Source organism: Anomaloglossus baeobatrachus, chromosome 12 (assembly GCF_048569485.1).
Source record: "Anomaloglossus baeobatrachus isolate aAnoBae1 chromosome 12, aAnoBae1.hap1, whole genome shotgun sequence".
NCBI classification, from domain to species: Eukaryota; Metazoa; Chordata; class Amphibia; order Anura; family Aromobatidae; genus Anomaloglossus; species Anomaloglossus baeobatrachus.
This window is the reverse complement of record NC_134364.1, coordinates 50,718,094-50,742,153: the sequence shown is the minus strand read 5'-3', so window position 1 is coordinate 50,742,153 and position 24,060 is coordinate 50,718,094. Positions and strand designations below refer to the sequence as shown.

General features: G+C 51.7%; 1 protein-coding gene across 1 annotated transcript in view; it reads right to left on the bottom strand.

Moving 5' to 3' along the window:
* ATG14 (autophagy related 14) overlaps nt 1-24,060 on the bottom strand; it is a 62,262-nt gene that overhangs the window by 8,107 nt on the left and 30,095 nt on the right. Inside the window, exons 6-7 of the mRNA XM_075329698.1 lie at nt 17,498-17,735; nt 1,327-1,556 (exon numbers count right to left, since the gene is read on the bottom strand). Of these exons, the coding sequence (XP_075185813.1) occupies nt 1,327-1,556; nt 17,498-17,735 (468 nt within the window). The remainder of the gene's footprint in view (nt 1-1,326; nt 1,557-17,497; nt 17,736-24,060) is intronic.

Genomic DNA, 24,060 nt, shown 5'->3' with positions numbered 1-24,060 from the left:
CGAAAAATATATATATATATTATATATATATATATATATATATATATATATATATATATATATATATATATATTTTTCGTCTTATATGACACACCCCAAATTTAGGAGGAAAATCAGAAAAAAAAATTGTTTATGTTCAAATGAGGGTCTGTCTTATAATCCTAGTGCATCTTAATCCTAATGCTCACTGGGAGGGGTGGGGGGGGGGGGAGCTCAGGAAGGTCACAGGAGGCCGGGTGAGCGATGCTGCGGCTCAGGAGGGTCGGCAATACTGTGGGCTTGGGTGTAGCGGCGGTCGCAATTGAATCCCCCGGGAACGGCTTACCAGGGCGATGGTGGTGGAGAGGGGGTCAGAGGATGTCCTCAGGGATGTCGCAGCAGGCACCATTGATTTACGATCAGGCAGTCTGCAGGTGTCACAGCACGGGGTGTCTCAGCGGCAGGTGCGTTCAGCTGACTGCCAACTCCATTGAAATCACCCGCGATGGCGAGAAGGACTTCAAGAAAATGGCTGCGGAGGTGGCACAGATAGGACTCCGCGGCCATTTTCTTGTAGTTCATCGCATCAACTGCGGGCAATTCTGTTGAGCCGGCAGTCTGCTCAATGCACCTGCCGCCGAGACACCCTCACAGCCCACCCACCGATCAACGTATCTGCCGCTGAGATCCAGTCGCAGATCAATGCACCCTCACAGCCCACCAACAGATCAATGCACCTGCTGCTGAGACACCCTCGCAGCCCACCCACCGATCAACGTATCTGCCGCTGAGACATCCTCGCAGCCCGCCGGTCAATGCACCTGCTGCTGAGACACCCTCGCAGCCCGCCAATCAATGCACCTGCTGCTGAGACATCCTCGCAAATCAATGCACCCTCACAGCCTGCCCGCATATCAATGCACCTGCTGCTGAGACACCCTCGCAGCCCGCCGGCAGATCAATGCACCTGCTGCTGAGACACCCTCGCAGCCCGCCGGCAGATCAATGCACCTGCTGCTGAGACACCCTCGCAGCCCGCCCGCAGATCAATGCCGCTGGCTGTGACACCCCCCCGAGCGTGTCCTGTGAGCCCGTCTACTATGGCCCCGCTCAACCACTGCCTCCCTGTTAAGCCATATCCGTTTTGTAAGACGCACCCCCATTTTAGGGGGAGAAAAAAAAACGAAAAAAAAAACACAAACTGCGTTTTACAAAGTGAAACAGCACACACACACACACACACACACACACACACACACACACACACACACACACACACACACACGGTAAGTCTTTCGGGCCCCTGTAAGATTAATAATGGTCTATGCACATGTTACGTGTCATTACCAGGTCCCGGCGTGGTCTTCTTCTCCTCCACCCAGTTGTAGTAAGCAGAGTAATCCCCGTTGTTGGGCAGAGTGATCCAGGGTCCGGCAATGCTAATGCTGGTATCTCCGTTGTGATCATCACACACCCATCTCCCGGAGAGGTAGGTCGTCCTCCGGGCTTCAGCCAACTTGCTCACAGTGCTGGAGGTCATCACATTGTCATTCTCAAATGAAACATCCGCAGGATCCCTGAAAACACAGGATCACAAAATGTACATACGTTACACACAGACGCGCCATATTGCAGCACTGCCCAGTGGAGGAGGAGACGTTTAACTTAGGAAGACATCGTTCCTCTGCTAATGTACCAATCAAACCCAGGATCATGCACACAGCAGGATTAATTTAATTAATTATTCAATTTGCTGTAAATCGCTCTCTGTAGCGATCAAAACAGAAGACAGAAGCTGTAATAAAATGCTTCTATCTTCTCATCAGGGTCCCTGATCCTGAAACAGTCGCAGCATGCTGAGACTGTAATGCGAGACTCTTTCTCTCGCACCCATTCAAGTGTATGGGGCGAGAGAAAAACTGCACTGCACTTGCGGTACACCGGTGTACCGTGAGTGCAGTGCGAGAATCGCAATAGCTGGCTACGGAGGACAGAGGGAGAAAAATCCCTCCCTCCCCTCCTCAGTGTTGGCCCGCCCCTCCTCAGAGCCGGCCCGCCCCTCCTCAGAGCCGGCCCGCCCCCGCAGCTGAGGTCCGCTCGCACAGTTGGACCGCAGTCGCAGGGACACTAGCATGACACTCTGCTCCTACTGTGCTGCCAGTATGAGCCGAGGTGTCATGCGAGCATCGCATTAGTGCCCCGTGTGGCCCCGGCCTAAAGCAGTTGTTCACTACTTCTACATTGATGAAAACCTGATTAATGGCTCAATCAAACAAATGCTAACTCTAGAATCAATAGATACCAATAAAAAGCAACCAGAGTAGATAGCCAAGATAAAAAAAAAAAAAAAAAATAGATTTTTATTGATAAAGTCTTAAAAGATGAAAAAAAAGAGAATTTTGTTACTTACCGTAAATTCTTTTTCTTATAGTTCCGACATGGGAGACCCAGCACCCTCCCTGTTGCCTGTTGGCAGTTCTTGTTCCGTGTGTTTTCACCGGCTGTTGTTGTAGACAGAGGTTCCGGTTATTCCGGGTTTTACTCTATCTCTACTTATGGGTGGATGTCCTCCTTCAGCTTTTGCACTAAACTGGTTAGATGTGTCATCCAGGGGGTGTATATGCTCGGAGGGAGGAGCTACACTTTTAGTGTAGTACTTTGTGTGTCCTCCGGAGGCAGAAGCTATACACCCAAGGTCTGGGTCTCCCATGTCTGAACTATAAGAAAAAGAATTTACGGTAAGTAACAAAATTCTCTTTCTTCAACGTTCCTTATGGGAGACCCAGACCATGGGACGTCTCAAAGCAGTCCATGGGTGGGAAATAAACCAAACTGAGAAGTAGGCAAAACCTAACTTCACAAATGGGCGACAGCCGCCTGAAGGATGCGTCTGCCCAAGCTCGCATCTGCCGAAGCATGAGCATGCACTTGGTAGTGCTTCGAAAAGGTGTGCAGACTAGACCAAGTGGCAGCCTGACAAACCTGCTGAGCCGTAGCCTGGTGCCTGAAAGCCGAGGAGGCACCGACAGCTCTGGTCGAGTGCGCCTTAATCCCTGGCGGTGGGGGCACCTGAGAACATTGGTCGGTTTAGAAGCCGAGAGACCCTTGCGCTGACCCGTGGTTAGTACAAAAAGAGAGGTGCACCGCCTAAGAGCGGCAGTGCGTGACACATAGATCCGGAGTGCCCGCACCAAATCCAAAGTATGCAATGCTTTCTCAAAGCGATGCACAGGGGCCGGACAAAGGGAAGGCAATGTAATGTACTGGTTAAGGTGGAAAGGAGACACCACCTTAGGGAGAAAGTCCGGAGTCGGCCGGAGAACCACCTTGTCTTGGTGAAAAACCAAAAAGGGTGACTCCGAAGAGAGCGCAGCCAAATTAGAGACTCTCCTGAGAGAAGTAATGGCCACCAGAAAGACCACTTTCTGTGAAAGTCGGAACAAAGGAACCTCCCTAAGAGGCTCAAAGGGGGGTTTCTGTAAGGCGGTGAGGACCAGATTAAGGTCCCAGGGATCCAAAGGCCGCCGATAAGGAGGAATGATGTGAGATGCGCCCTGTATGAAGGTGCGCACCTGGGCCAGTCGGGCGATACGCCGCTGGAACAACACTGACAGAGCCGAGACCTGTCCCTTGAGGGAATTGAGGGATAGTCCTAGCTGCAGGCCGGACTGTAGAAAGGACAGGATGGTCGGCAAAGAAAACGGCCAAGGAGCATGGCCGGAAGAGCGACACCAGGACAGGAAAATCCTCCAAGTCCTGTGGTAAATCCTGGCCGAGGAAGACTTCCGAGCCTGAGTCATAGTGGAGATGACCTCGGAAGGAATGCCTGAAGCCGTCAGGATCCAGGACTCAAGAGCCACGCCGTCAATCTGAGGGCCGCAGAATTCTGGCGGAAAAACGGACCTTCAGAGAGAAGGTCTGGGCGGTCCGGGAGATGCCACGGCATTTCTACGGACAGACTGAGCAGGTCTGGGTACCAAGCTCGCCTGGGCCAGTCTGGAGCAATGATTATAACCCGACGGCCCTCCATTCTGATCTTGCGCAGGACTCTGGGCAAGAGAGCTAGAGGGGGAAACACGTAGGCCAGACGGAACTGGGACCAATCTTGAACCAGCGCGTCCGCTGCCAAGGCCTGAGGATCGTGGGAGCGAGCCACGTAAACCGGGACCTTGTTGTTGTGCCGGGATGCCATTAGATCCACTTCCGGAGTGCCCCACTTGCGGCAGATTGACCGGAACACTGCCGGATGCAGGGCCCACTCGCCGCTGTCCACGTTTTGACGGCTGAGATAATCTGCCTCCCAGTTTTCTACGCCTGGGATGTGGACTGCGGATATGATGGACTTGGAGTCCTCCGTCCACTGAAGGATGCGTTGAACCTCCAACATCGCCAGGCGGCTGCGAGTCCCGCCCTGGTGATTGATGTAGGCAACTGCTGTCGCGTTGTCCGACTGGACTCGAATGTGCTTGCCTGCCAACAGATGGTGAAAGGCTACGAGGGCTAGAAGTACAGCCCTGATTTCCAGCACATTGATCGAGAGGGCTGATTCGGACGGAGTCCAAGTGCCCTGTGCTCGGTGGTGGAGAAATACTGCTCCCCAGCCGGAGAGACTGGCGTCCGTGGTGAGGATCACCCAGGACGGAGTCAGGAAGGAGCGTCCCTGAGACAGAGAGAGGGGCCGAAGCCACCACTGGAGAGAGCTCCTGGCCTGTGGCGACAGAGCCACCAGCCTGTGCAAGGAAGAGGTCCGCTTGTCCCAAAAGCGGAGAACGTCCAGCTGCAGAGGACGCAGATGGAACTGGGCAAAGGGAACCGCTTCCATTGACGCCACCATCTGACCCAGCACCTGCATGAGGTGCCTGATGGAATGACGGCAGGGCTTCAACAGAGAACGCACCGCCAGATGAAGGGACTGCTGTTTGACTAAGGGCAGCTTCACAAGTGCCGGCAGAGTCTCGAATTGCATCCCTAGGTACGTAAATTTCTCGGTCGGGGTCAGAGTGGACTTGGGCAGATTGACAAGCCACCCGAAATGAACAAGCGTGGCGAGAGTGAGCGAGACACTCCGCTGACAGTCTGCACTGGATGAGGCCTTGACTAGAAGGTCGTCCAGGTAAGGGATTACTGCCAACCCCTGGAGATGCAGAACCGCAACCACTGCTGCAATGACCTTAGTGAAAACACGAGGAGCCGTGGCTAACCCGAAGGGGAGAGCCACGAATTGGAAATGTTCCTCTCCGATTGCAAAACGTAGCCAACGCTGGTGTGAAACTGCAATTGGCACATGCAGATAGGCATCTCTGATGTCGATGGATGCTAGAAAATCTCCTTGGGTCATTGAGGCAATGACCGAGCGCAGAGATTCCATGCGGAAGTGCCGCACCTGAACAGGCTTGTTGAGAAGCTTGAGATCCAGGATGGGCCGGAAGGAACCGTCCTTCTTGGGGACTAGGAAGAGGTTTGAGTAGAAACCTCTGAACCGTTCCCGGGCGGGAACCGGAACAATTACTCCGTTGGCCTGCAAGGATGCCACGGCCTGTGAGAAGGCGGCGGCTTTGGAGCAGGGGGGAGTGGACAGAAAAAATCTGTTTGGCGGGCTGGAAGAAAATTCTATCCTGTAGCCGTGGGAGATGATATCCCGCACCCACTGATCGGAGACGTGTTGCAACCACACGTCGCCAAAGTGGGAGAGCCTGCCACCGACCAAGGACGTTGCTGGCGCAGCCAGATAGTCAAGAGGAGGCTGCCTTAGTGGCAGCGGCTCCTCCGTTCTTCTGAGGACGCGGCTTCGCGCGCCAGCTGGGTTTTCTATCCTTGGCTGAGTTGGTGGACGAAGCTGAGGGCTTAGAGGATGACCAGTTAGAGGAACGAAAGGAACGAAACCTCGACTGGTTCCTGCCCTGGACAGGTTTCCTGGTTTTAGTTTGTGGCAAGGAAGTACTCTTTCCGCCAGTAGCTTCCTTAATAATTTCATCCAATTGTTCACCGAACAGCCGGGACCCAGCAAAGGGGAGCCCAGCAAGATACTTCTTGGAAGAAGCGTCTGCTTTCCACTCTCGAAGCCACAAGATCCTGCGGATCGCGAGGGAATTAGCGGAAGCCACCGCAGTGCGGTGAGAAGCCTCCAGAATGGCAGACATGGCATAGGATGAAAAAGCCGAAGCCTGGGAAGTTAAGGCAACCATTTCGGGTATAGAGTCCCTGGCGAGGGAATGTATCTCCGCCAGAGAAGCAGAGACAGCCTTAAGAGCCCACACTGCTGCAAAGGACGGGGAGAACGAGGCTCCTGCCGCCTCATATACAGATTTGGCCAGAAGGTCAACATGGCGGTCAGTGGGATCCTTAAGAGAGGTGCCATCGGCCACAGATACGACTGTCCGGGCTGAGATTCTAGACACCGGAGGGTCTACCTTTGGCGACTGAGCCCACTCCTTGACCACTTCTGGTGGAAAAGGAAACCGATCATCAGAATTACGCTTTGGAAAGCATTTGTCAGGACAGGCCCTGGGCTTGGTCACAGTGGCCTGAAAACTGGAGTGGTTAAAAAACATACTCCTTGCTCTCTTAGGTGAGGTAAACTGGTGTTTTTCTACCAGAGAGGCTTGTTCCTCTGACACTGGTGGATTGAGGTTCAGTACGGAGTTAATGGATGCAATCAAGTCACTAACATCCGCATCACCCTCAGATAAATCAATGGGGTACATAGAGGTAGCGTCTGAGCCCACAGTAAAAGTATCCTCCTCGCCCTGCAATTCAGCCTGTGAATCAGAGCCGTGGGACGAGGAAGGAGAAGAGTCCCTGCGCCTCCGTTTAGGAGGACGGGGTCCTAAAACATGCTCTGTTAGCTCTGCAGAGCGAGTCGGAGCAGCAGAGATGCCCTGAGAAGGGGGCTGATGCATGGTCAGCAGAGTCCGGGACAGCTGTCCCATGGAGTCGGCAAAGGACTATGAGATAGCTTTAGAAAACGATGCTACCCAAGCCGGAGGTTCAGCCACCGGGGCCGGAGCAGCCGGAGGGACCCCTGAGGAGGCTCCAGGCTGAGGCACCATCATGTTAGAGCAGGCATCACAATGTGGATATGTGCTCGGTTCATGCAGAATGAGCTGACATGCAGTGCATATAGAGTACAGCCTTGCAGCTTTGCTCCTAGTGAGAGACATGCTGCTGAGGTGGAGGCTCTGCAGTAAAGAATACACTCCTTTAGAATGACCCCCTGAGAGTGTATAATAAAGCCCACAACCAGAGGTTGTGGCTTACCAGACCGATTCTTGTGTGCCCTCCGGATTCCTAGCTCGGACCCCCAGTGGATGCAGAAGTTGCAGCAGCCAGCGCCGATCAGTGAGTGAACGCTGATAAAATGGCGCTGGAGTGAGGAGGGGGGGGCGGAGATTAGCCCAAGAGCGGGAACCGGAGGGCCAAGGAGAGATACAGGGGAGGGAAACATCTCCTCAAAGAGGAGTGTCCTCCCCTCTGCTGAACGGCCAGTGGGCGGCGCCGCACTGTTCCCCTGCATGACTGACATGCAGGGGAACTGAAACGAAACTAGGCCGCAACTGAAGCCGGGGCCTAGATTTTTCCATGCGGCCGACGAGCAGGCACCCTCGGCGCGGTTCTCCGGAAAAAAACTAGACAACCGGTCGGAAATTACAGCAAAGTGTCAAAACACACTCTCCCCACAATAAAAGTACCTGGGACCCCTGAATAACGTCTCAATACTTAGCTTTTGAGACGCAGGGCCAGGTCCCTGGGGGGGGGGGGGGGTAAACGCTCCGTCCGGCAGGATCCTGACAGGGCTGCGGATGGAGGCCGGTCTCCTGCAAAGCAGTGAGAACCGTGATGGCTCCCACTTCAAGCCAGAGCCTCAGGGGATGGTGAAGGAGCGCGGCATGTGAAGGCTCCAGCCTTGTAAAGTCAACCTTAACAGCTCCGCCGACACAGTGGGGTGAGAAGGGACATGCCGGGAGTCCAGACTGGACCCGCTTTTCTTCCAAATCTTTGAAATCAAAAATCTCAAAAATCAGAGAATGCATGTGTGTGTGTGACCTCCTGAACACAAAGCATTGAAACTGGTTAGATGTGTCATCCAGGGGGTGTATATGCTCGGAGGGAGGAGCTACACTTTTAGTGTAGTACTTTGTGTGTCCTCCGGAGGCAGAAGCTATACACCCATGGTCTGGGTCTCCCATAAGGAACGATGAAGAAATATCATTTGACATTTAAAAACAAAGATGGAGGAGGGGGGGATTTTTTGCCAATGAACAATCCTTCCATTAACCACTCCACATATTACACGTGTGTGTCACAAACTGTACAAATAGTGTGTCTTGAAAAGAATTTTACTGCGTTACTGCCCAGGTGAGCGCTATAAAAGCAAAGTTACATGCATCCTCTGTTACCCTCACGAAGAAGCCCTAAGCGAAACGGCCGTCGGGGTATTTTCTCCTTCCATTCACTCAGCAAGCTATCTGACAGCCAGGTAATTGCTCTTTTTTTGCCTGCTTGTGTATCCATTCCTGCTTATATCTACTTCTCAGGCTGGTGTATCCTTGCACTTCATGGCTTGTACTACTACCGTATTTTTCGGACCATAAGACGCACTTTTTTCCCCCCAAATGTTGGGGGAAAGTGGGGGGTGCGTCTTATGGTCTGACTATAAGGCTGCGGGGAATGAGGGTGCCGCGGTGCAGCGGGTCATCGGCGGCACGAGCAGGCTGTAAGCCTGCCGTGACCACGTGGGCCCGCTCATTACATATGCACGCCCATCCTCCCGCCCATCATCTCTCAGCGAAACCGGCGCTGACAGGTGGGCGGGTGCGTGCATAATTAGCAGCCGGTCGTGATCACCCCTAGCAACTACAGCCTGGAGTGATCATGTGCGGCTGTATTCACTGCCCCCCGTGCATCATTATCAGCGCGGGGTGCAGTGAATCAGTGTACTCACCCGTCACCGTGTGTGGAGCCGCCCCCCTGCAGCATCGCGTCTTCCTGTCTGTGCCGGCGGTCAGCTGATCTGGACACTAGCGGCGCGCACCGCGATGACGTCATCGCTGTGCGCGCCGCTAGTATCCACCAGAATCGATCAGCTTACCGCCGGCACAGACAGGAAGACGCGATGCTGCAGACACCGGTGACGGCTCCACACAGCGGCGCTGCAGCTGAGACAGAGATCGGTGCTTCAGGGAGTGAGGAAGGGTAAGTATAAACGTTTATTTTTTTTTTCCTGTGCCACAGGATACACGCCAATTACCAGGATGGGGGCATTTCATGAGCAGGATGGATGGGGGCATTTCATGAGCAGGATGGATGGGGGCATATCATGAGCAGGATGGATGGGGGCATTTCATGAGCAGAATGGATGGGGGCATATCATGAGCAGGATGGATGGGGGCATATCATGAGCAGAATGGATGGGGGCATTTCATGAGCAGGATGGATGGGGGCATTTCATGAGCAGGATGGATGGGGGCATTTCATGAGCAGGATGGATGGGGGCATTTCATGAGCAGGATGGATGGGGGCATTTCATGAGCAGGATGGATGGGGGCATTTCATGAGCATGATGGATGGGGGGCATATCATGAGCAGGATGGATGGGGGGCATTTCATGAGCATGATGGATGGGGGGCATATCATGAGCATGATGGATGGGGGGCATATCATGAGCATGATGGATGGGGGGCATATCATGAGCAGGATGGATGGGGGCATATCATGAGCAGGATGGATGGGGGCATATCATGAGCAGGATGGATGGGGGCATATCATGAGCAGGATGGATGGGGGCATATCATGAGCAGGATGGATGGGGGCATATCATGAGCAGGATGGATGGGGGCATATCATGAGCAGGATGGATGGGGGGTATATTATTAGCAGGATGGGGGGTATATGAGCAGGATCATATACAAGGCAGGAGGATCCTTATCAGAATGGGGTACCTTAGTAGAGAATTTGGGGACATTACCCCCATAAGTGTCAGCAGCAGATCCTCGCCCCATAACAGTGTGTCATGACCATATTTTTTGGTTAAAGAAGGGAATTTTGTTTACTTACCGTAAATTCCTTTTCTTCTAGCTCCAATTGGGAGACCCAGACAGTGGGTGTATAGCTACTGCCCTCTGGAGGCCGCACAAAGAACTACACTTAAAAGTGTAAGGCCCCTCCCCTTCTGGCTATACACCCTCCCGTAGGAGTACAGATTCCTCAGTTTTAGTACCAAAGCAAGAAGGAGGAAAGCCAATAACAGTTTCAAAAACAAATTCAATCCGATAACACGATCGGAGAACTTAAGAAACAACATGAACAACATGTGCACCCGAAAAAACGAAACCCTAAGAACAAATAGGGCGGGTGCTGGGTCTCCCAATTGGAGCTAGAAGAAAAGGAATTTACGGTAAGTAAACAAAATTCCCTTCTTCTTTTTCGCTCCTAATTGGGAGACCCAGACAGTGGGACGTCCAAAAGCAGTCCCTGGGTGGGTAAAAAGATACCACATGAACGGGCTGTCAGACAGCCTCTTCCTACAGGTGGGCCACCGCCGCCTGAAGGACCTGTCTACCTAGGCTGGCATCTGCCGAAGCGTAGGTATGCACTTGATAGTGTTTGGTAAACGTGTGCAGACTCGACCAGGTAGCCGCCTGGCACACTTGCTGAGCCGTAGCCTGATGCCGTAATGCCCAGGACGCACCCACGGCTCTGGTAGAATGGGCCTTCAGTCCAGATGGAATCGGAAGCCCAGCAGAACGGTATGTGTGAAGAATTGGTTCCTTGATCCACCGCGCCAGGGTGGATTTGGAAGCTTGCGATCCCTTATGCTGACCAGCGACTAGGACAAAGAGCGCATCCGAACGGCGTAGAGCCGCCGTGCGAGAAATGTAAATCCTGAGTGCTCTCACCAGGTCCAACAGATGTAAACCCTTTTCAAATTGGTGAACTGGATGCGGACACAAAGATGGTAAGGTGATATCCTGATTGAGATGAAAGGAAGAAACCACCTTGGGAGAAAACTCTGGAATTGGACGCAGTACTACCTTGTCTTGGTGAAACACCAGGAAGGGAGATTTGCAAGATAACGCCGCTAGCTCGGACACTCTTCGAAGAGACGTGACCGCCACAAGAAAAACTACCTTTTGTGAAAGCCGAGAAAGGGGAACCTCTTTCAAAGGCTCGAAAGGCGGCTTCTGGAGAGCAATGAGAACCTTGTTCAGATCCCAGGGTTCCAATGGCCGTCTGTAAGGAGGAACGATATGACAAACTCCTTGGAGAAACGTGCGTACTTTAGAAAGCTGTGCCAAGCGCTTCTGAAAGAATACGGATAGCGCGGAGACTTGACCCTTAAGAGAGCTAAGCGACAAACCTTTTTCCAACCCAGACTGCAGGAAGGAAAGAAAAATTGGCAATGCAAATGGCCAGGGAGAAAACCCTTGAGCCAAGCACCACGCTAAGAATATCTTCCACGTTCTGTGATAGATCTTAGCTGAGGATGGTTTTCTAGCCTGTCTCATTGTGGCAACAACCTCCTGAGATAAACCTGAGGCCGCTAGGATCCAGGACTCAATGGCCACACAGTCAGGTTCAGGGCCGCAGAATTCAGATGGAAAAACGGCCCTTGAGACAGCAAATCTGGACGGTCTGGTAGTGTCCACGGTTGGCCTACCGTGAGATGCCACAGATCCGGGTACCACGACCTTCTTGGCCAATCTGGAGCGACGAGTATGGCTCGATGGCAGTCGGACCTGATTTTCCGGAGAACTCTGGGTAACAATGCTAGAGGTGGGAACACATAGGGGAGTCGGAATTGCGACCAATCCTGAACCAAGGCGTCTGCCGCCAGTGCTCGGTGATCGTGAGACCGTGCCATGAAAACTGGGACCTTGTTGTTGTGCCGTGACGCCATCAGATCGACGTCCGGCGTCCCCCAGCGGCAACAGATCTGCTGAAACACGTCCGGGTGAAGTGACCATTCTCCTGCGTCCATGCCCTGGCGACTGAGAAAGTCTGCTTCCCAGTTTTCCACGCCTGGTATGTGAACTGCGGATATGGTGGACGCTCTGCTTTCCACCCACGTCAAAATCCGTTGGACTTCTTGAAAAGCTTGGCGACTGCGTGTTCCCCCTTGGTGGTTGATGTAAGCCACCGCCGTAGAATTGTCCGACTGAATCCGAATCTCCTTGCCTTCCAGCCATTGTTGGAAGGCTCGCAGGGCAAGATAGATTGCTCTGATTTCCAGAACATTGATCTGCAGGGTGGACTCTTCCAGAGTCCACATCCCCTGAGCCCTGTGGTGGAGATACACCGCTCCCCACCCTGATAGGCTCGCATCCGTCGTGACCACTGCCCAGGACGGGGGAAGGAACGACTTTCCCTGTGACAATGAGTTGGGGAGAAGCCACCAACGGAGAGAGTCCTTGGCAGTCTGAGAGAGGGAGACAGTCCTGTCGAGGGACGTCGATTTCCCGTCCCATTGGCGTAGAATGTCCCATTGTAGAGGGCGCAGATGAAACTGCGCGAACGGGACTGCCTCCATTGCTGCTACCATCTTTCCTAGGAAATGCATGAGGCGCCTCAGTGAGTGCGACTGGCTCTGAAGGAGAGATTGCACTCCAGTCCGTAGCGAGCACTGCTTGTCCAGTGGAAGCTTCACTATCGCTGATAGAGTATGAAACTCCATGCCAAGATAAGTCAGAGATTGGGTCGGGGTTAGATGAGACTTTGGAAAGTTGATAATCCACCCGAAACTCTGGAGAGTGTCTAGTGCCACCTTCAGACTGTGTTGGCATGCCTCTTGAGAGGGTGCCTTTATAAGCAGGTCGTCTAGATACGGGATGACCGAGTGACCCTGCGAGTGCAGAACAGCTACTACTGCTGCCATGACCTTGGTGAAGACCCGGGGGGCTGTTGCCAGACCGAAAGGTAACGCTACGAACTGTAGGTGTTCGTCGTGTATGACGAAGCGTAGGAAACGCTGATGCTCTGGTGCGATCGGCACGTGGAGATACGCATCCTTGATATCTATTGATGCTAGAAAATCTCCTTGAGACATTGAGGCTATGACGGAGCGTAGGGATTCCATCCGGAACCTCCTGACTTTTACGTGTCTGTTGAGCAACTTTAGATCCAGGACGGGCCGATACGATCCGTCCTTTTTTGGGACCACAAACAGATTGGAGTTAAAACCGTGACCTTGTTCCTGAAGCGGGACGGAGGTCACCACTCCTTCCGCCTTTAGAGCGGCCACCGCCTGCAACAGAGCATCGGCTCGGTCTGGTGGTGGAGAAGTTCTGAAGAAACGAGTTGGCGGACGAGAACTGAACTCTATCCTGTACCCGTGAGACAGAATATCCCTCACCCAACGGTCTTTGACGTGTGACAGCCAGATGTCGCCAAAGTGGGAAAGCCTCCCACCGACCGCGGGTGTGGGAATCGGAGACCGCAAGTCAGGAGGACGCCGTCTTGGCAACGGTTCCTCCGGCTGTCCTTTTTGGGCGTGACTGAGACCTCCAAGAATCTGAGCGTCTCTGGTCCTTTTGAGTCTTTTTTGACGAGGCGAATTGGGACCTGCCCGGTCCTCGAAAGGACCGATAACCAGACTGACCCTTCCTCTGTTGGGGTCTGTTTTGTCTGTGTTGCGGTAAGGATGAGTCCTTACCCTTGGAGTGTTTGATGATTTCATCCAAACGCTCTCCAAACAATCGGTCACGAGAAAAAGGCAAATTGGTTAAGCACTTCTTGGAATGAGAATCTGCTTTCCAATGTCTCAACCACAGGGCCCTACGCAAAACAACGGAGTTGGCTGACGCCACTGCCGTGCGGCTTGTAGCGTCAAGAACAGCATTAATCGCGTACGACGCGAATGCCGCCATTTGCGAGGTCAATGGTGCTACCTGCGGGGCACATGCACGTGTGACGGAGTCAACTCGCGCAAGCCCGGCTGAGATAGCTTGGAGTGCCCATACGGCCGCAAAAGAAGGCGCTAATGACGCTCCAATCGCTTCATAGATGGATTTCAGCCAGAGCTCCATCTGCCTGTCAGTGGCATCTTTAAGTGCCGCTCCATCTTCAACTGCTACCAAGGATCTAGCTGCAAGCCTGGAAATTGGAGGATCCACTTTTGGACACTGGGTCCAACCCTTGACCACCTCAGGGGGAAAAGGATAGCGTGTATCTTTAAGCCGTTTAGGAAAACGCCTTTCAGGATAAGCGTGGGGTTTCTGGATTGCGTCTCTAAAGTCAGCGTGGTCCAGAAAAGTGCTTAAAGTACGCTTAGGGTATCTGAAATGGATTCTCTCGTGCTGCGAAGCTGACTCCTCCACAAGAGGAGCTGGTGGGGAAATATTTAACATCTTATTGATGTTAAATATAAGATCATTAACTATGGCGTCACCATCTGGTGTATCTAGATTGAGAGCGGTCCCAGGATCAGAATCCTGATCAGTTACGTCCGCCTCATCACCCATAGATTCATCTCGCTGGGATTCTGACCATTGAGATGAATGTGAAGGCCCGTCATAGCGAGCCCGCTTAGGCTGCCCGGGGCCATCGTCCGAGTCAGAGTCTTCACCCTGAGGTGTATATGCCCGTCCCGGAGCTTGGAGCTGAGGGGGACCAGGGGGCAATGATTGCACAGTGTCCGTGGCCTGAAGTACAGGCCTAGCTCGCAATGTGTCAAGAATTTGTGACATAGTGAGAGACATTCTGTCAGCAAAAGCTGCAAACTCAGTTCCTGTCACCTGGACAGCATTCACAGGTGGTACACCCTGGGTCACGTCCAGCAGAGGTCCCGACTGTGCAAGCGCCGCAGGGGCCGAGCACTGCACACAATGGGGGTCCGTGGAGCCTGCTGGTAGAAAAGTCCCACAAGCGGTGCAGGAAGCATATAATGTCTGTGCCTTGGCACCCTTGCGTTTTACGGACGACATGTTGCTGGCTCTCTGCAATGTGAGAGAGTCTATAGCCAAAGGGCGCCCAGCGCTATGCAATACAAAGTATTTGTATAAACAAAATACTAAGAATAATACTGGCACAAGAGGGGGCTTACCGCCCGCTGAATAGCGGGTAAGAGGCTGCAGATTCCCTGTCTGGGTCTCCCCGGCTCCCCTCTGCAGCTCAGCGTGTCAGCAGGAATGGCTGCCGGCGTCTGTGGAGAGGGGCGGTCCGTGGGAGTTCCCAAACAAAAGTGCGGGAACAGTGTCCCCTCTGTGCCGAATGTGAGGGCTGGAGTATGTAAAAACGACTCCAGCCCTCAGCGCTGATGCACTGGCCAGCGTCCCGCCCCTCTCCTGACTGGCAGGTCTGGGGGCGGGAACGAACGGAAGTAGGCCGCAAAAGCCGGGGACTCGAGTTATCAGCGCGGCCGCCGTAAAAGCGCGGGCCGCGCTGAAGTCCCCGGCGCACCACAAGTGTCAGCCGCGCCGCAGTCCCAGCGGCCGGCATGACCGTTCCTGGACGTGGCCAGCGTCCCGCCCCTCTCCTGACTGGCAGGTCCGGGGGCGGGAACGAACGGAAGCAGGCCGCAAAAGCCGGGGACTCGAGTTATCAGCGCGGCCGCCGTAAAAGCGCGGGCCGCGCTGAAGTCCCCGGCGCACCACAAGTGCCAGCCGCGCCGCAGTCCCAGCGGCCGGCGCGACCGTTTCCCGCTAGTGTGCCTGCTTCAGCGAAGCTGAATGAGGCCTGGCACAAGCGCCGTAGCGCTGATGTCCCCCGGCGCACTACAACACCCAGCAAGCTGCGGTGTGAGCGCCTGCACGGGGACACAGAGTACCTTGAGGATGCAGGGCCATGTCCCTGATGTACTCCGCTCCATCCAGCATCTTCTCCAGGGGCTGTAGATGGAGCACGGTCTCAGTGCCTGGAGACCGGTAAATCCCACTTCACCCAGAGCCCTGTAAAAAGGGATGGGGAAGGAATCAGCATGTGGGCTCCTGCCGCCGTACCCGCAATGGGTACCTCAACCTTACAAACACCTCCGACATACAGTGGGGTGAGAAGGGAGCATGCTGGGGACACTATATGTGTCCTCTTTTCTTCCATCCGATATAGTCAGCAGCTGCTGCTGACTAAAAACAATGGAGCTATGCGTGCGTGTCTGACCTCCTTGCGCACAAAGCTAAAACTGAGGAATCTGTACTCCTACGGGAGGGTGTATAGCCAGAAGGGGAGGGGCCTTACACTTTTAAGTGTAGTTCTTTGTGCGGCCTCCAGAGGGCAGTAGCTATACACCCACTGTCTGGGTCTCCCAATTAGGAGCGAAAAAGAAATTTTATTTTCCTATTTTCCTCCTCTAAAACCAGGGTGCGTCTTATGGTCAGGTGCATCTTATAGTCCGAAAAATACGGTATATTAGACAGTATTTATTTTTAGCTGTGACAGTCTCACTATCCTTTATAGACTTCTAATTTACTTTGGGCATTATATCCCTTCTAATAGGGGAGTATTAATTTTTGGTTCTAAATTTTTACTGTCTACTATATCTATACCTCCGTTACAATTATTTTTACATTCATGGGAAAGTGCAATATTTTTGTAATCTTCGTTTCAGGCTTTTATCCTCAATAAGCTATACCATTGCCCTATATCATCTATTTGTGTATTGTGCAATCATTTTTCATATGGCCTTTTTGCTTTTAGCATCTTCTGGCCCTCAAGCTATTCAATTACCCTTGTGCACATATTGAATAATATAACATACGTCAAGTAAACAATTTGTGCGTATTTGTCTATATCAACAAAAAATTCTTTTCAAGACACACTATTTGTACAGTTTATGCGACACACGTGTAATAAGTGGAGTGGTTAATGGAAGGATTGTTCATTGGCAAAAAAAAAAAAAAATCAATCCTCCCCCCCCCCCATCTTATGTCTTTAAATGTCTAATGATATTTTCATCTTTTAAGACTTCCACATTGACGGCCTATCCTTAGGATAGGTCATCAGTGTTTGATCGGCCGGGGATTGACGCCTCCCACCCATCAGCTGTTTCTGATGGCGGTTGCAGGCAGAAGGAAATGCGGAGTTCCAGACCTGGCCGTCATCGGATCGCGGTTGCAGCCGGGTCCTGCACATTTGCCTCCTATTGATTTGAATGTGCAGTTGACAGGACAGCTCTTAAACGGAGCATGTCTGGCTGCTGGCACCGGGAACAGCTGATCGGTGGGGGGTCTGGGGTGTCGGACCCCGGCTGACGGCTGATCAGACATTGATGACCTATGCCAATATAAGAGTAGTGGACAACCTCTTTAAAAAGAACAGCTCCATTTAATGTGTAGTGCCCACTGCTGGGTACTGTAGATCAAATGACTAGGAGCTGACCAGCAGTGGTCACTACATTTACAAAAGAGCCGAGTGGTTAAATGTAATAATTATATCTGGATTGGTCTTGGGTGTCGGACCCCCATTGATGACCCCTGCTAAACATAGAGCCATCAAAATAATGTGCCTGGACAGACCCTAATATTGGAGAGCATATAGGAAGTTCTATTTACCATAAAAATGGTACAAGTGTATGAAAGCCTGGAATTACCTAGTTACGTTCTTCACCTCCTCTATGGGAAATATGACCGAAGTCAGCTCCAGAATATGAGCGCGCCGGAGGCTGGCCAACTCCGCGTGCCGCCCCTTCAGATCCTTGTTCCTCTTCTCCCCGAAAATGCTGTGCTTATGGATCTTCCTCTGCATCTTCTCCTTCTTCTCCTGATGCCTCTGACTCCTGAGGTAAAGTTCTTGGTTGTATTTTTTGGACTTGGAAAGAAGTTCAGAACCTTCAAAGAAACACAGAAAGCTTAACCTAAACCCGTCTGTCCTCAAGGATTATCTTACAGATCAAAAAGACGACACTTGAGGGAGGTTTTAAACTAGTGAATCAGTATTATACACACACACACACACACACACACACACACACACACACGCACACACGCACACACGCACACACGCACACACACACACACCTTAGTATTCTATACTACTGCTTACAAATTACCAATACAGCAATTCTTTCTTTAACCCCTTAAGGGTGCAGCCACAATTGATTTTTCTTTGCCTTTTCATTTTGCTAAGTGTTCTGCTGACATTTTATAGATAACATATTTGGGCAATATACATGTTTATCTTTAAAAAAAAAAAACAAAAAAACAAACAAAGTGCAGCAAATGAAAAACCACAAATTTTGACAATTCATTTTTTCATTTTTTTTCATCCTTCATTGTTTTTTTATTTACTAAAACAAAAAACTAAACAAACTTTTGTTTTTACTAAAAACAAACAAAAACAAACAAAAACACACACACACACACACTTTACTTTATAGTCCTTCTGGGTCCTGATAGTTGGATGTCTTGTATTGGACACTGAGGTTTTCACTATATCCCTAAATACTAATGTAATTGTCTCCTATCACGCCCCCCCAGCAGTACAGAGATGGAGGTGACAGGGGCTCTTTAGCAGGCTCCCAGCTGCCGTCGTAACCCACCGGCACCCCAAAATCCAGTCGCGGTGAGAGCAAGATGGAATTGACAGCAGCATTTAAGTAGTTAAACTGCAGCGATCAAGGTTCCCTCCGATATCTGCTATTAAAAGGGAAATGTATAAACACAGCCGGCACCAGCCACATATGGTCCGGGCTCTGCTCCTGAGTCTGCGCCATATACAGGTCCCATTTTGCATCATATTGCAGTTAAAGAGGTTGTCCACTACTTTCATATTAATGACCTATCCTCAGAATCTGATCGGCTGGGGTCAGACACCCCACCCCTACCCCTACAGTTGTGCTATGTGCCAGCAGCAGGAGTGAATGCTCAGTTCCAGAGCTGCCCCGTTTTCTGATAGCAGCCATGACCGGGACCTGCACATTCAAACTAATAGGAGGCGGATGTGCACTACCGCTATCAGAAAATAGAGCTACTCTGAAACTGGGCATTTCTAACCACTGCCGGCACCGAAAAACAGCTGCTCTGTGAAGTTGCGGGGTGTCGGACCCCGGCTGATCCGACATTGATGACTTATCAGAAAGAATGGCTATCAATATAAAAGTAGTGGACAACCCCTTTATAATGAAGTGTTCAATGTGAGTCACAGAAGCGGAGCCTTCCTCCTCCTAACCATCTTGTGTGAATAAGACAACCAGCTGCAGCAGGAGCCTCTCCCCTCAGGATCTTTGTCCTACTGCAGACAGGACAAACACTCAGATTCATCAATGGTTTTAAAATAAAAAGCTGGCATAAAACGCTTTGAAAAGTCGCAAAATATCTGCACAATGTGATGTTGAGCAAAAAATGTGAGACTCACGGTAACATTGACTAGATAAAGACTGAAGTGGAATCTGAGGTTAAATTCACTTACTGTAGATTTATAAAGAAAACATTTCCCGCCGGTTCATCAGCCGGGGAAAAATGTCTGTCACCAAGTAGTCATTGTAAGCTGAAGATTATAAAGGGGCGAATAATAAAGAACAAGAGTCTTCTTGTGACAGCCACCCTCCAGACGTCTGAGCTGTAAGAGCATCATTCTATTCCAGGCATGTTTGTACTGTGTGTGCGGTGTCTGGAGAAGGAACATAGACCGGACAGATAGCCAGGTGACCACAGTCCAATATTATCACTGCCGCCGAGCAATTACAGCACAAAGCTTGTGAGAAAGAGGGGGGGTCCGAGCAATTGGCTGTAAGCGGGACCCCGGAAGCAATTCCTGGTGAGACCTGGTGCGCGTGCCACCTCCTCTCCATTCACCAGTGTTCGGAGTACAGCCGGAACAGAGAATAAGGCCGGGGCCACACGGGGACCAATGCGATCCTCGCATTACACTCGGCTCACGCTGGCAGCACAACAAGAGCCGAGTGTCATGCAATCAGACCACAGCTGCGAGGGGGCGGGCCGCCGCCTTTGAGGAGGGGGCGAGCCGCATTTCTCTCCCTCTCTCCTCCATTGCCGACTATTACCATTCGCCCTGCACTCGCGGTACACCGGTGTAATGCGAGTGCAGAGCGATTTTTCTCTAGCCCCATAGACTTGAATGGGTGCGAGGGAAAAGAAGGGAATTTTGTTTACTTACCGTAAATTCCTTTTCTTCTAGCTCCAATTGGGAGACCCAGACAATTGGGTGTATAGCACTGCCTCCGGAGGCCACACAAAGTACTACACTTAAAAGTGTAAGGCCCCTCCCCTTCTGGCTATACACCCCCCCCCCGTGGGATCACGGGCTCCTCAGTTTTAGTGCAAAAGCAAGAAGGAGGAAAGCCAATAACTGTTTTAAATACAAATTCAACCCGAGAAACAACCTCGGAGAACTGAACTGTTCAACATGAACAACATGTGCACCCGAAAAAAACAAATTTCCTAAGAAAAACAGGGCGGGTGCTGGGTCTCCCAATTGGAGCTAGAAGAAAAGGAATTTACGGTAAGTAAACAAAATTCCCTTCTTCTTTGTCGCACCTAATTGGGAGACCCAGACAATTGGGACGTCCAAAAGCAGTCCCTGGGTGGGTAAAAGAATACCTCGTGATAGGGCCGTCAAACAGCCCTTTCCTACAGGTGAGCCACCGCCGCCTGAAGGACTTGTCTACCTAGGCCGGCATCCGCCGAAGCGTAGGTATGCACCTGATAATGCTTGGTAAAAGTGTGCAGACTCGACCAGGTAGCCGCCTGGCACACCTGCTGAGCCGTAGCCTGGTGCCGTAATGCCCAGGACGCACCCACGGCTCTGGTAGAATGGGCTTTCAGTCCTGATGGAATCGGAAGCCCAGCAGAACGGTAGTTGTGAAGAATTGGTTCCTTGATCCAACGCGCAAGGGTGGATTTGGAAGCTTGCGACCCTTTACGCTGACCAGCGACAAGGACAAAGAGTGCATCCGAGCGGCGCAGAGGCGCCGTGCGGGAAATGTAGATCCTGAGTGCTCTCACCAGATCCAATAAATGCAAACCTTTTTCAAATTGGTGAACTGGATGCGGACACAAAGACGGTAAAGTGATATCTTGATTGAGATGAAAGGAAGATACCACCTTGGGAAGAAATTCTGGAATTGGACGCAGAACTACCTTGTCCTGGTGAAACACCAGGAATGGAGATCTGCATGATAACGCCGCCAGCTCGGACACTCTCCGAAGAGACGTGACCGCCACTAGAAAGGCCACTTTCTGTGAAAGACGAGAAAGGGAAACCTCCTTCATAGGCTCGAAAGGCGGCTTTTGGAGAGCAATTAGAACCTTGTTCAGGTCCCAGGGCTCCAATGGCCGCTTGTAAGGGGGGACGATATGACAAACCCCTTGCAGGAACGTGCGTACCTGAGGAAGTCGCACCAGGCATTTCTGAAAAGAAGGGAATTTTGTTTACTTACCGTAAATTCCTTTTCTTCTAGCTCCAATTGGGAGACCCAGACAATTGGGTGTATAGCTATTGCCTCTGGAGGCCACACAAAGTATTACACTTAAAAGTGTAAGGCCCCTCCCCTTCTGGCTATACACCCCCAGTGGGATCACTGGCTCACCAGTTTTAGTGCCAAAGCAAGAAGGAGGAAAGCCAATAACTGGTTTAAAGACCAATTCAATCCGAGGAAACATCGGAGAACTGAACCATACCACATGAACAACATGTGTACCCGAAAAAACAGAAAAACCCCGAGAAAACAGGGCGGGTGCTGGGTCTCCCAATTGGAGCTAGAAGAAAAGGAATTTACGGTAAGTAAACAAAATTCCCTTCTTCTTTGTCGCTCCATTGGGAGACCCAGACAATTGGGATGTCCGAAAGCAATCCCTGGGTGGGTAAAAGAATACCTCATGATAGGGCCGTCAAACGGCCCTCTCCTACAGGTGGCCAACCGCCGCCTGAATGACTTATCTACCTAGGCTGGCGTCTGCCGAAGCGTAGGTATGCATCTGATAATGCTTGGTAAAAGTAAGTAGACTCGACCAGGTGGGTGCCTGACACACCTGCTGAGCCGTAGCCTGGTGCCGTAATGCCCAGGATGCACCCACGGCTCTGGTAGAATGGGCCTTCGGCCTTGAGAGAACCAGAAGCCCAGTAGAACTGTAGGTTTCAAGAATTGGTTCCTCGATCCCCCGAGCAAGGGTGGATCTGGAAGCTTGCGACTGTTTACGCCGACCAGCGACAAGGACAAAGAGTGCATCCGGGTGGCGCAGGAGCGCCATGCGGGAAGTAGAACCTGAGTGCTCTCACCAGAACCAACAGATGCAAATCTTTCTGAAATTGATGGACTGGACGAGGACACAAAGAAGGTGAGGTGATATCCTGATTGATATGAAAATGGGATACCACCTTAGGGAGAAATTCCGGAACCGGACGCAGAACTACCCTGTCCTGGTGAAGGACCAGGAAGGGAGTTTGTATGAGAGCGTTGCTAGCTCGGAAACTCTCCTAAGAGACGAGACCGTTACTAGAAGGCCACTTCCCGTGAAAAACGGGAAGGGAGACATCCTTCAAAGGCTCGAAAGGCGGCATCTGGAGAGCAATTAGAACCTTGTTCAGATCTCAGGGCTCTAACGGCCGCTTGTACGGAGTGCTGAGAAGACAAACTCCCCGTAGGAACGTGCGTACCTGAGGAAGTCGTCGTTTCTGAAAAAATACAGATAGCGCTGAGACTTGTCCCTAAAGGGAACTGAGCGACAACCCATTTTCCTACCTAGATTGCAGGAAGGAAGGAAACATAGACGATGCAACCGGCCGGGGAGAAACACCCTGCGCCGAGCACCGAGATAAGAACATCTTCCACGTCCTGTGGTCAATCTTGGCGGACGTTGGTATGCTAGCCTGTCTCATGGTGGCAACCACGTCCTGAGGTAATCCTGACGACACTAGGTTCCAGGACTCAATGCCACACCATCCGGTTGAGGGCCGTAGAATTCAAATGGAAGAATGGCCCTTGAGACAGCCAGTCTGATTGGTCTGGTAGTGCACCCGGTTAGCCTACCGTGAGGCACCACAGAACCGAGTACCACAACATCCTCGGCCAATTTGTAGCGACGAGGATGGCGCGGCCGCAGTCGGTCTTGATCTAGCGCAGTACTCTGGGCAACAATGCCAGAGGTGGCACCTAAGGTAGCTGGAACTGCGACCAATGCTGAACTAAGGCGTTTGCCGCCAGAGCTCGATGATTGTGAAACCGTGCCATGAAGCTGGCACATTGTTGTTGTGCCGTGACGCCATTAGATCGACGTCCGGCCTCTGTCAGCGGCGCCAGATCTCCTGAAACCCGTCCGGGTGAGGAGACCATACTCTTTCGGCCACACCTCAGCGACTTAGGAAGTCAGCTTCCTAGTTTCCACACTTGGGATGTGAATTGTGGATATGGTGGATGCCGTGTCTTCCACCCACATCAGAACCTGCCGGACTTCCTGGAAGGCTTGCCGGTTGCGCGTTCTTCCTTGGTGGTTGATGTATGCCACCGCTGTGGAGCTGTCCGACTGAAGTCGGATATGCTTGCTTTCCAGCCGCTGTTGGAAGGTTTGTAGGGCAAGATACACTGCTCTGTGTTCAAGAACATTGATCTGAAGAGTGGACTCTTGCTGAGTCCACGTACCCTGAGCGCTGTAGTGGAGAAAAACTGCTCCCCACCCTGATAGACTCGCGTCTGTCGTAACTATCGCCCAGGACGGGGATAGGAAGGACCTTCTTTTTGACCAAGAGGTGAGAAGAAGCCACCACCGTAGAGATTCCTTGGCCGCCTGAGAAAGAACGACGACTCTGTTGAGGGACGTCGACTCCTCGTCCCATTGGCGGAGAATGTCCCATTGTAGTGGACGCAGTAAAACTGCGCGAAAGGAACTGCCTCCATTGCTACCATCTTACGTAGGAAGTGCATGAGGCGTCTCAATGTGTGCGACTGGTTCTTAAAGAAGAGCTTGCAGCCCGTAGTGAATGCTGTTTGTCTAGCGGCAGCTTCACTATCGCTGAGAGAGTAAGAAACTCTATGCCTAGATATGTTATCGATAGGGTCGGGGTCGGATCTGACTTTAAAAAGTTGATGATCCACCCAAAACTCTAGAGAGTCTCCAGCGCAACGTTCGGGCAGTGTTGGCATGTTTCCTAAGAGAGTGCCTTGACAAGTAGATCGTCTAAATACGGGACCACAGAGTG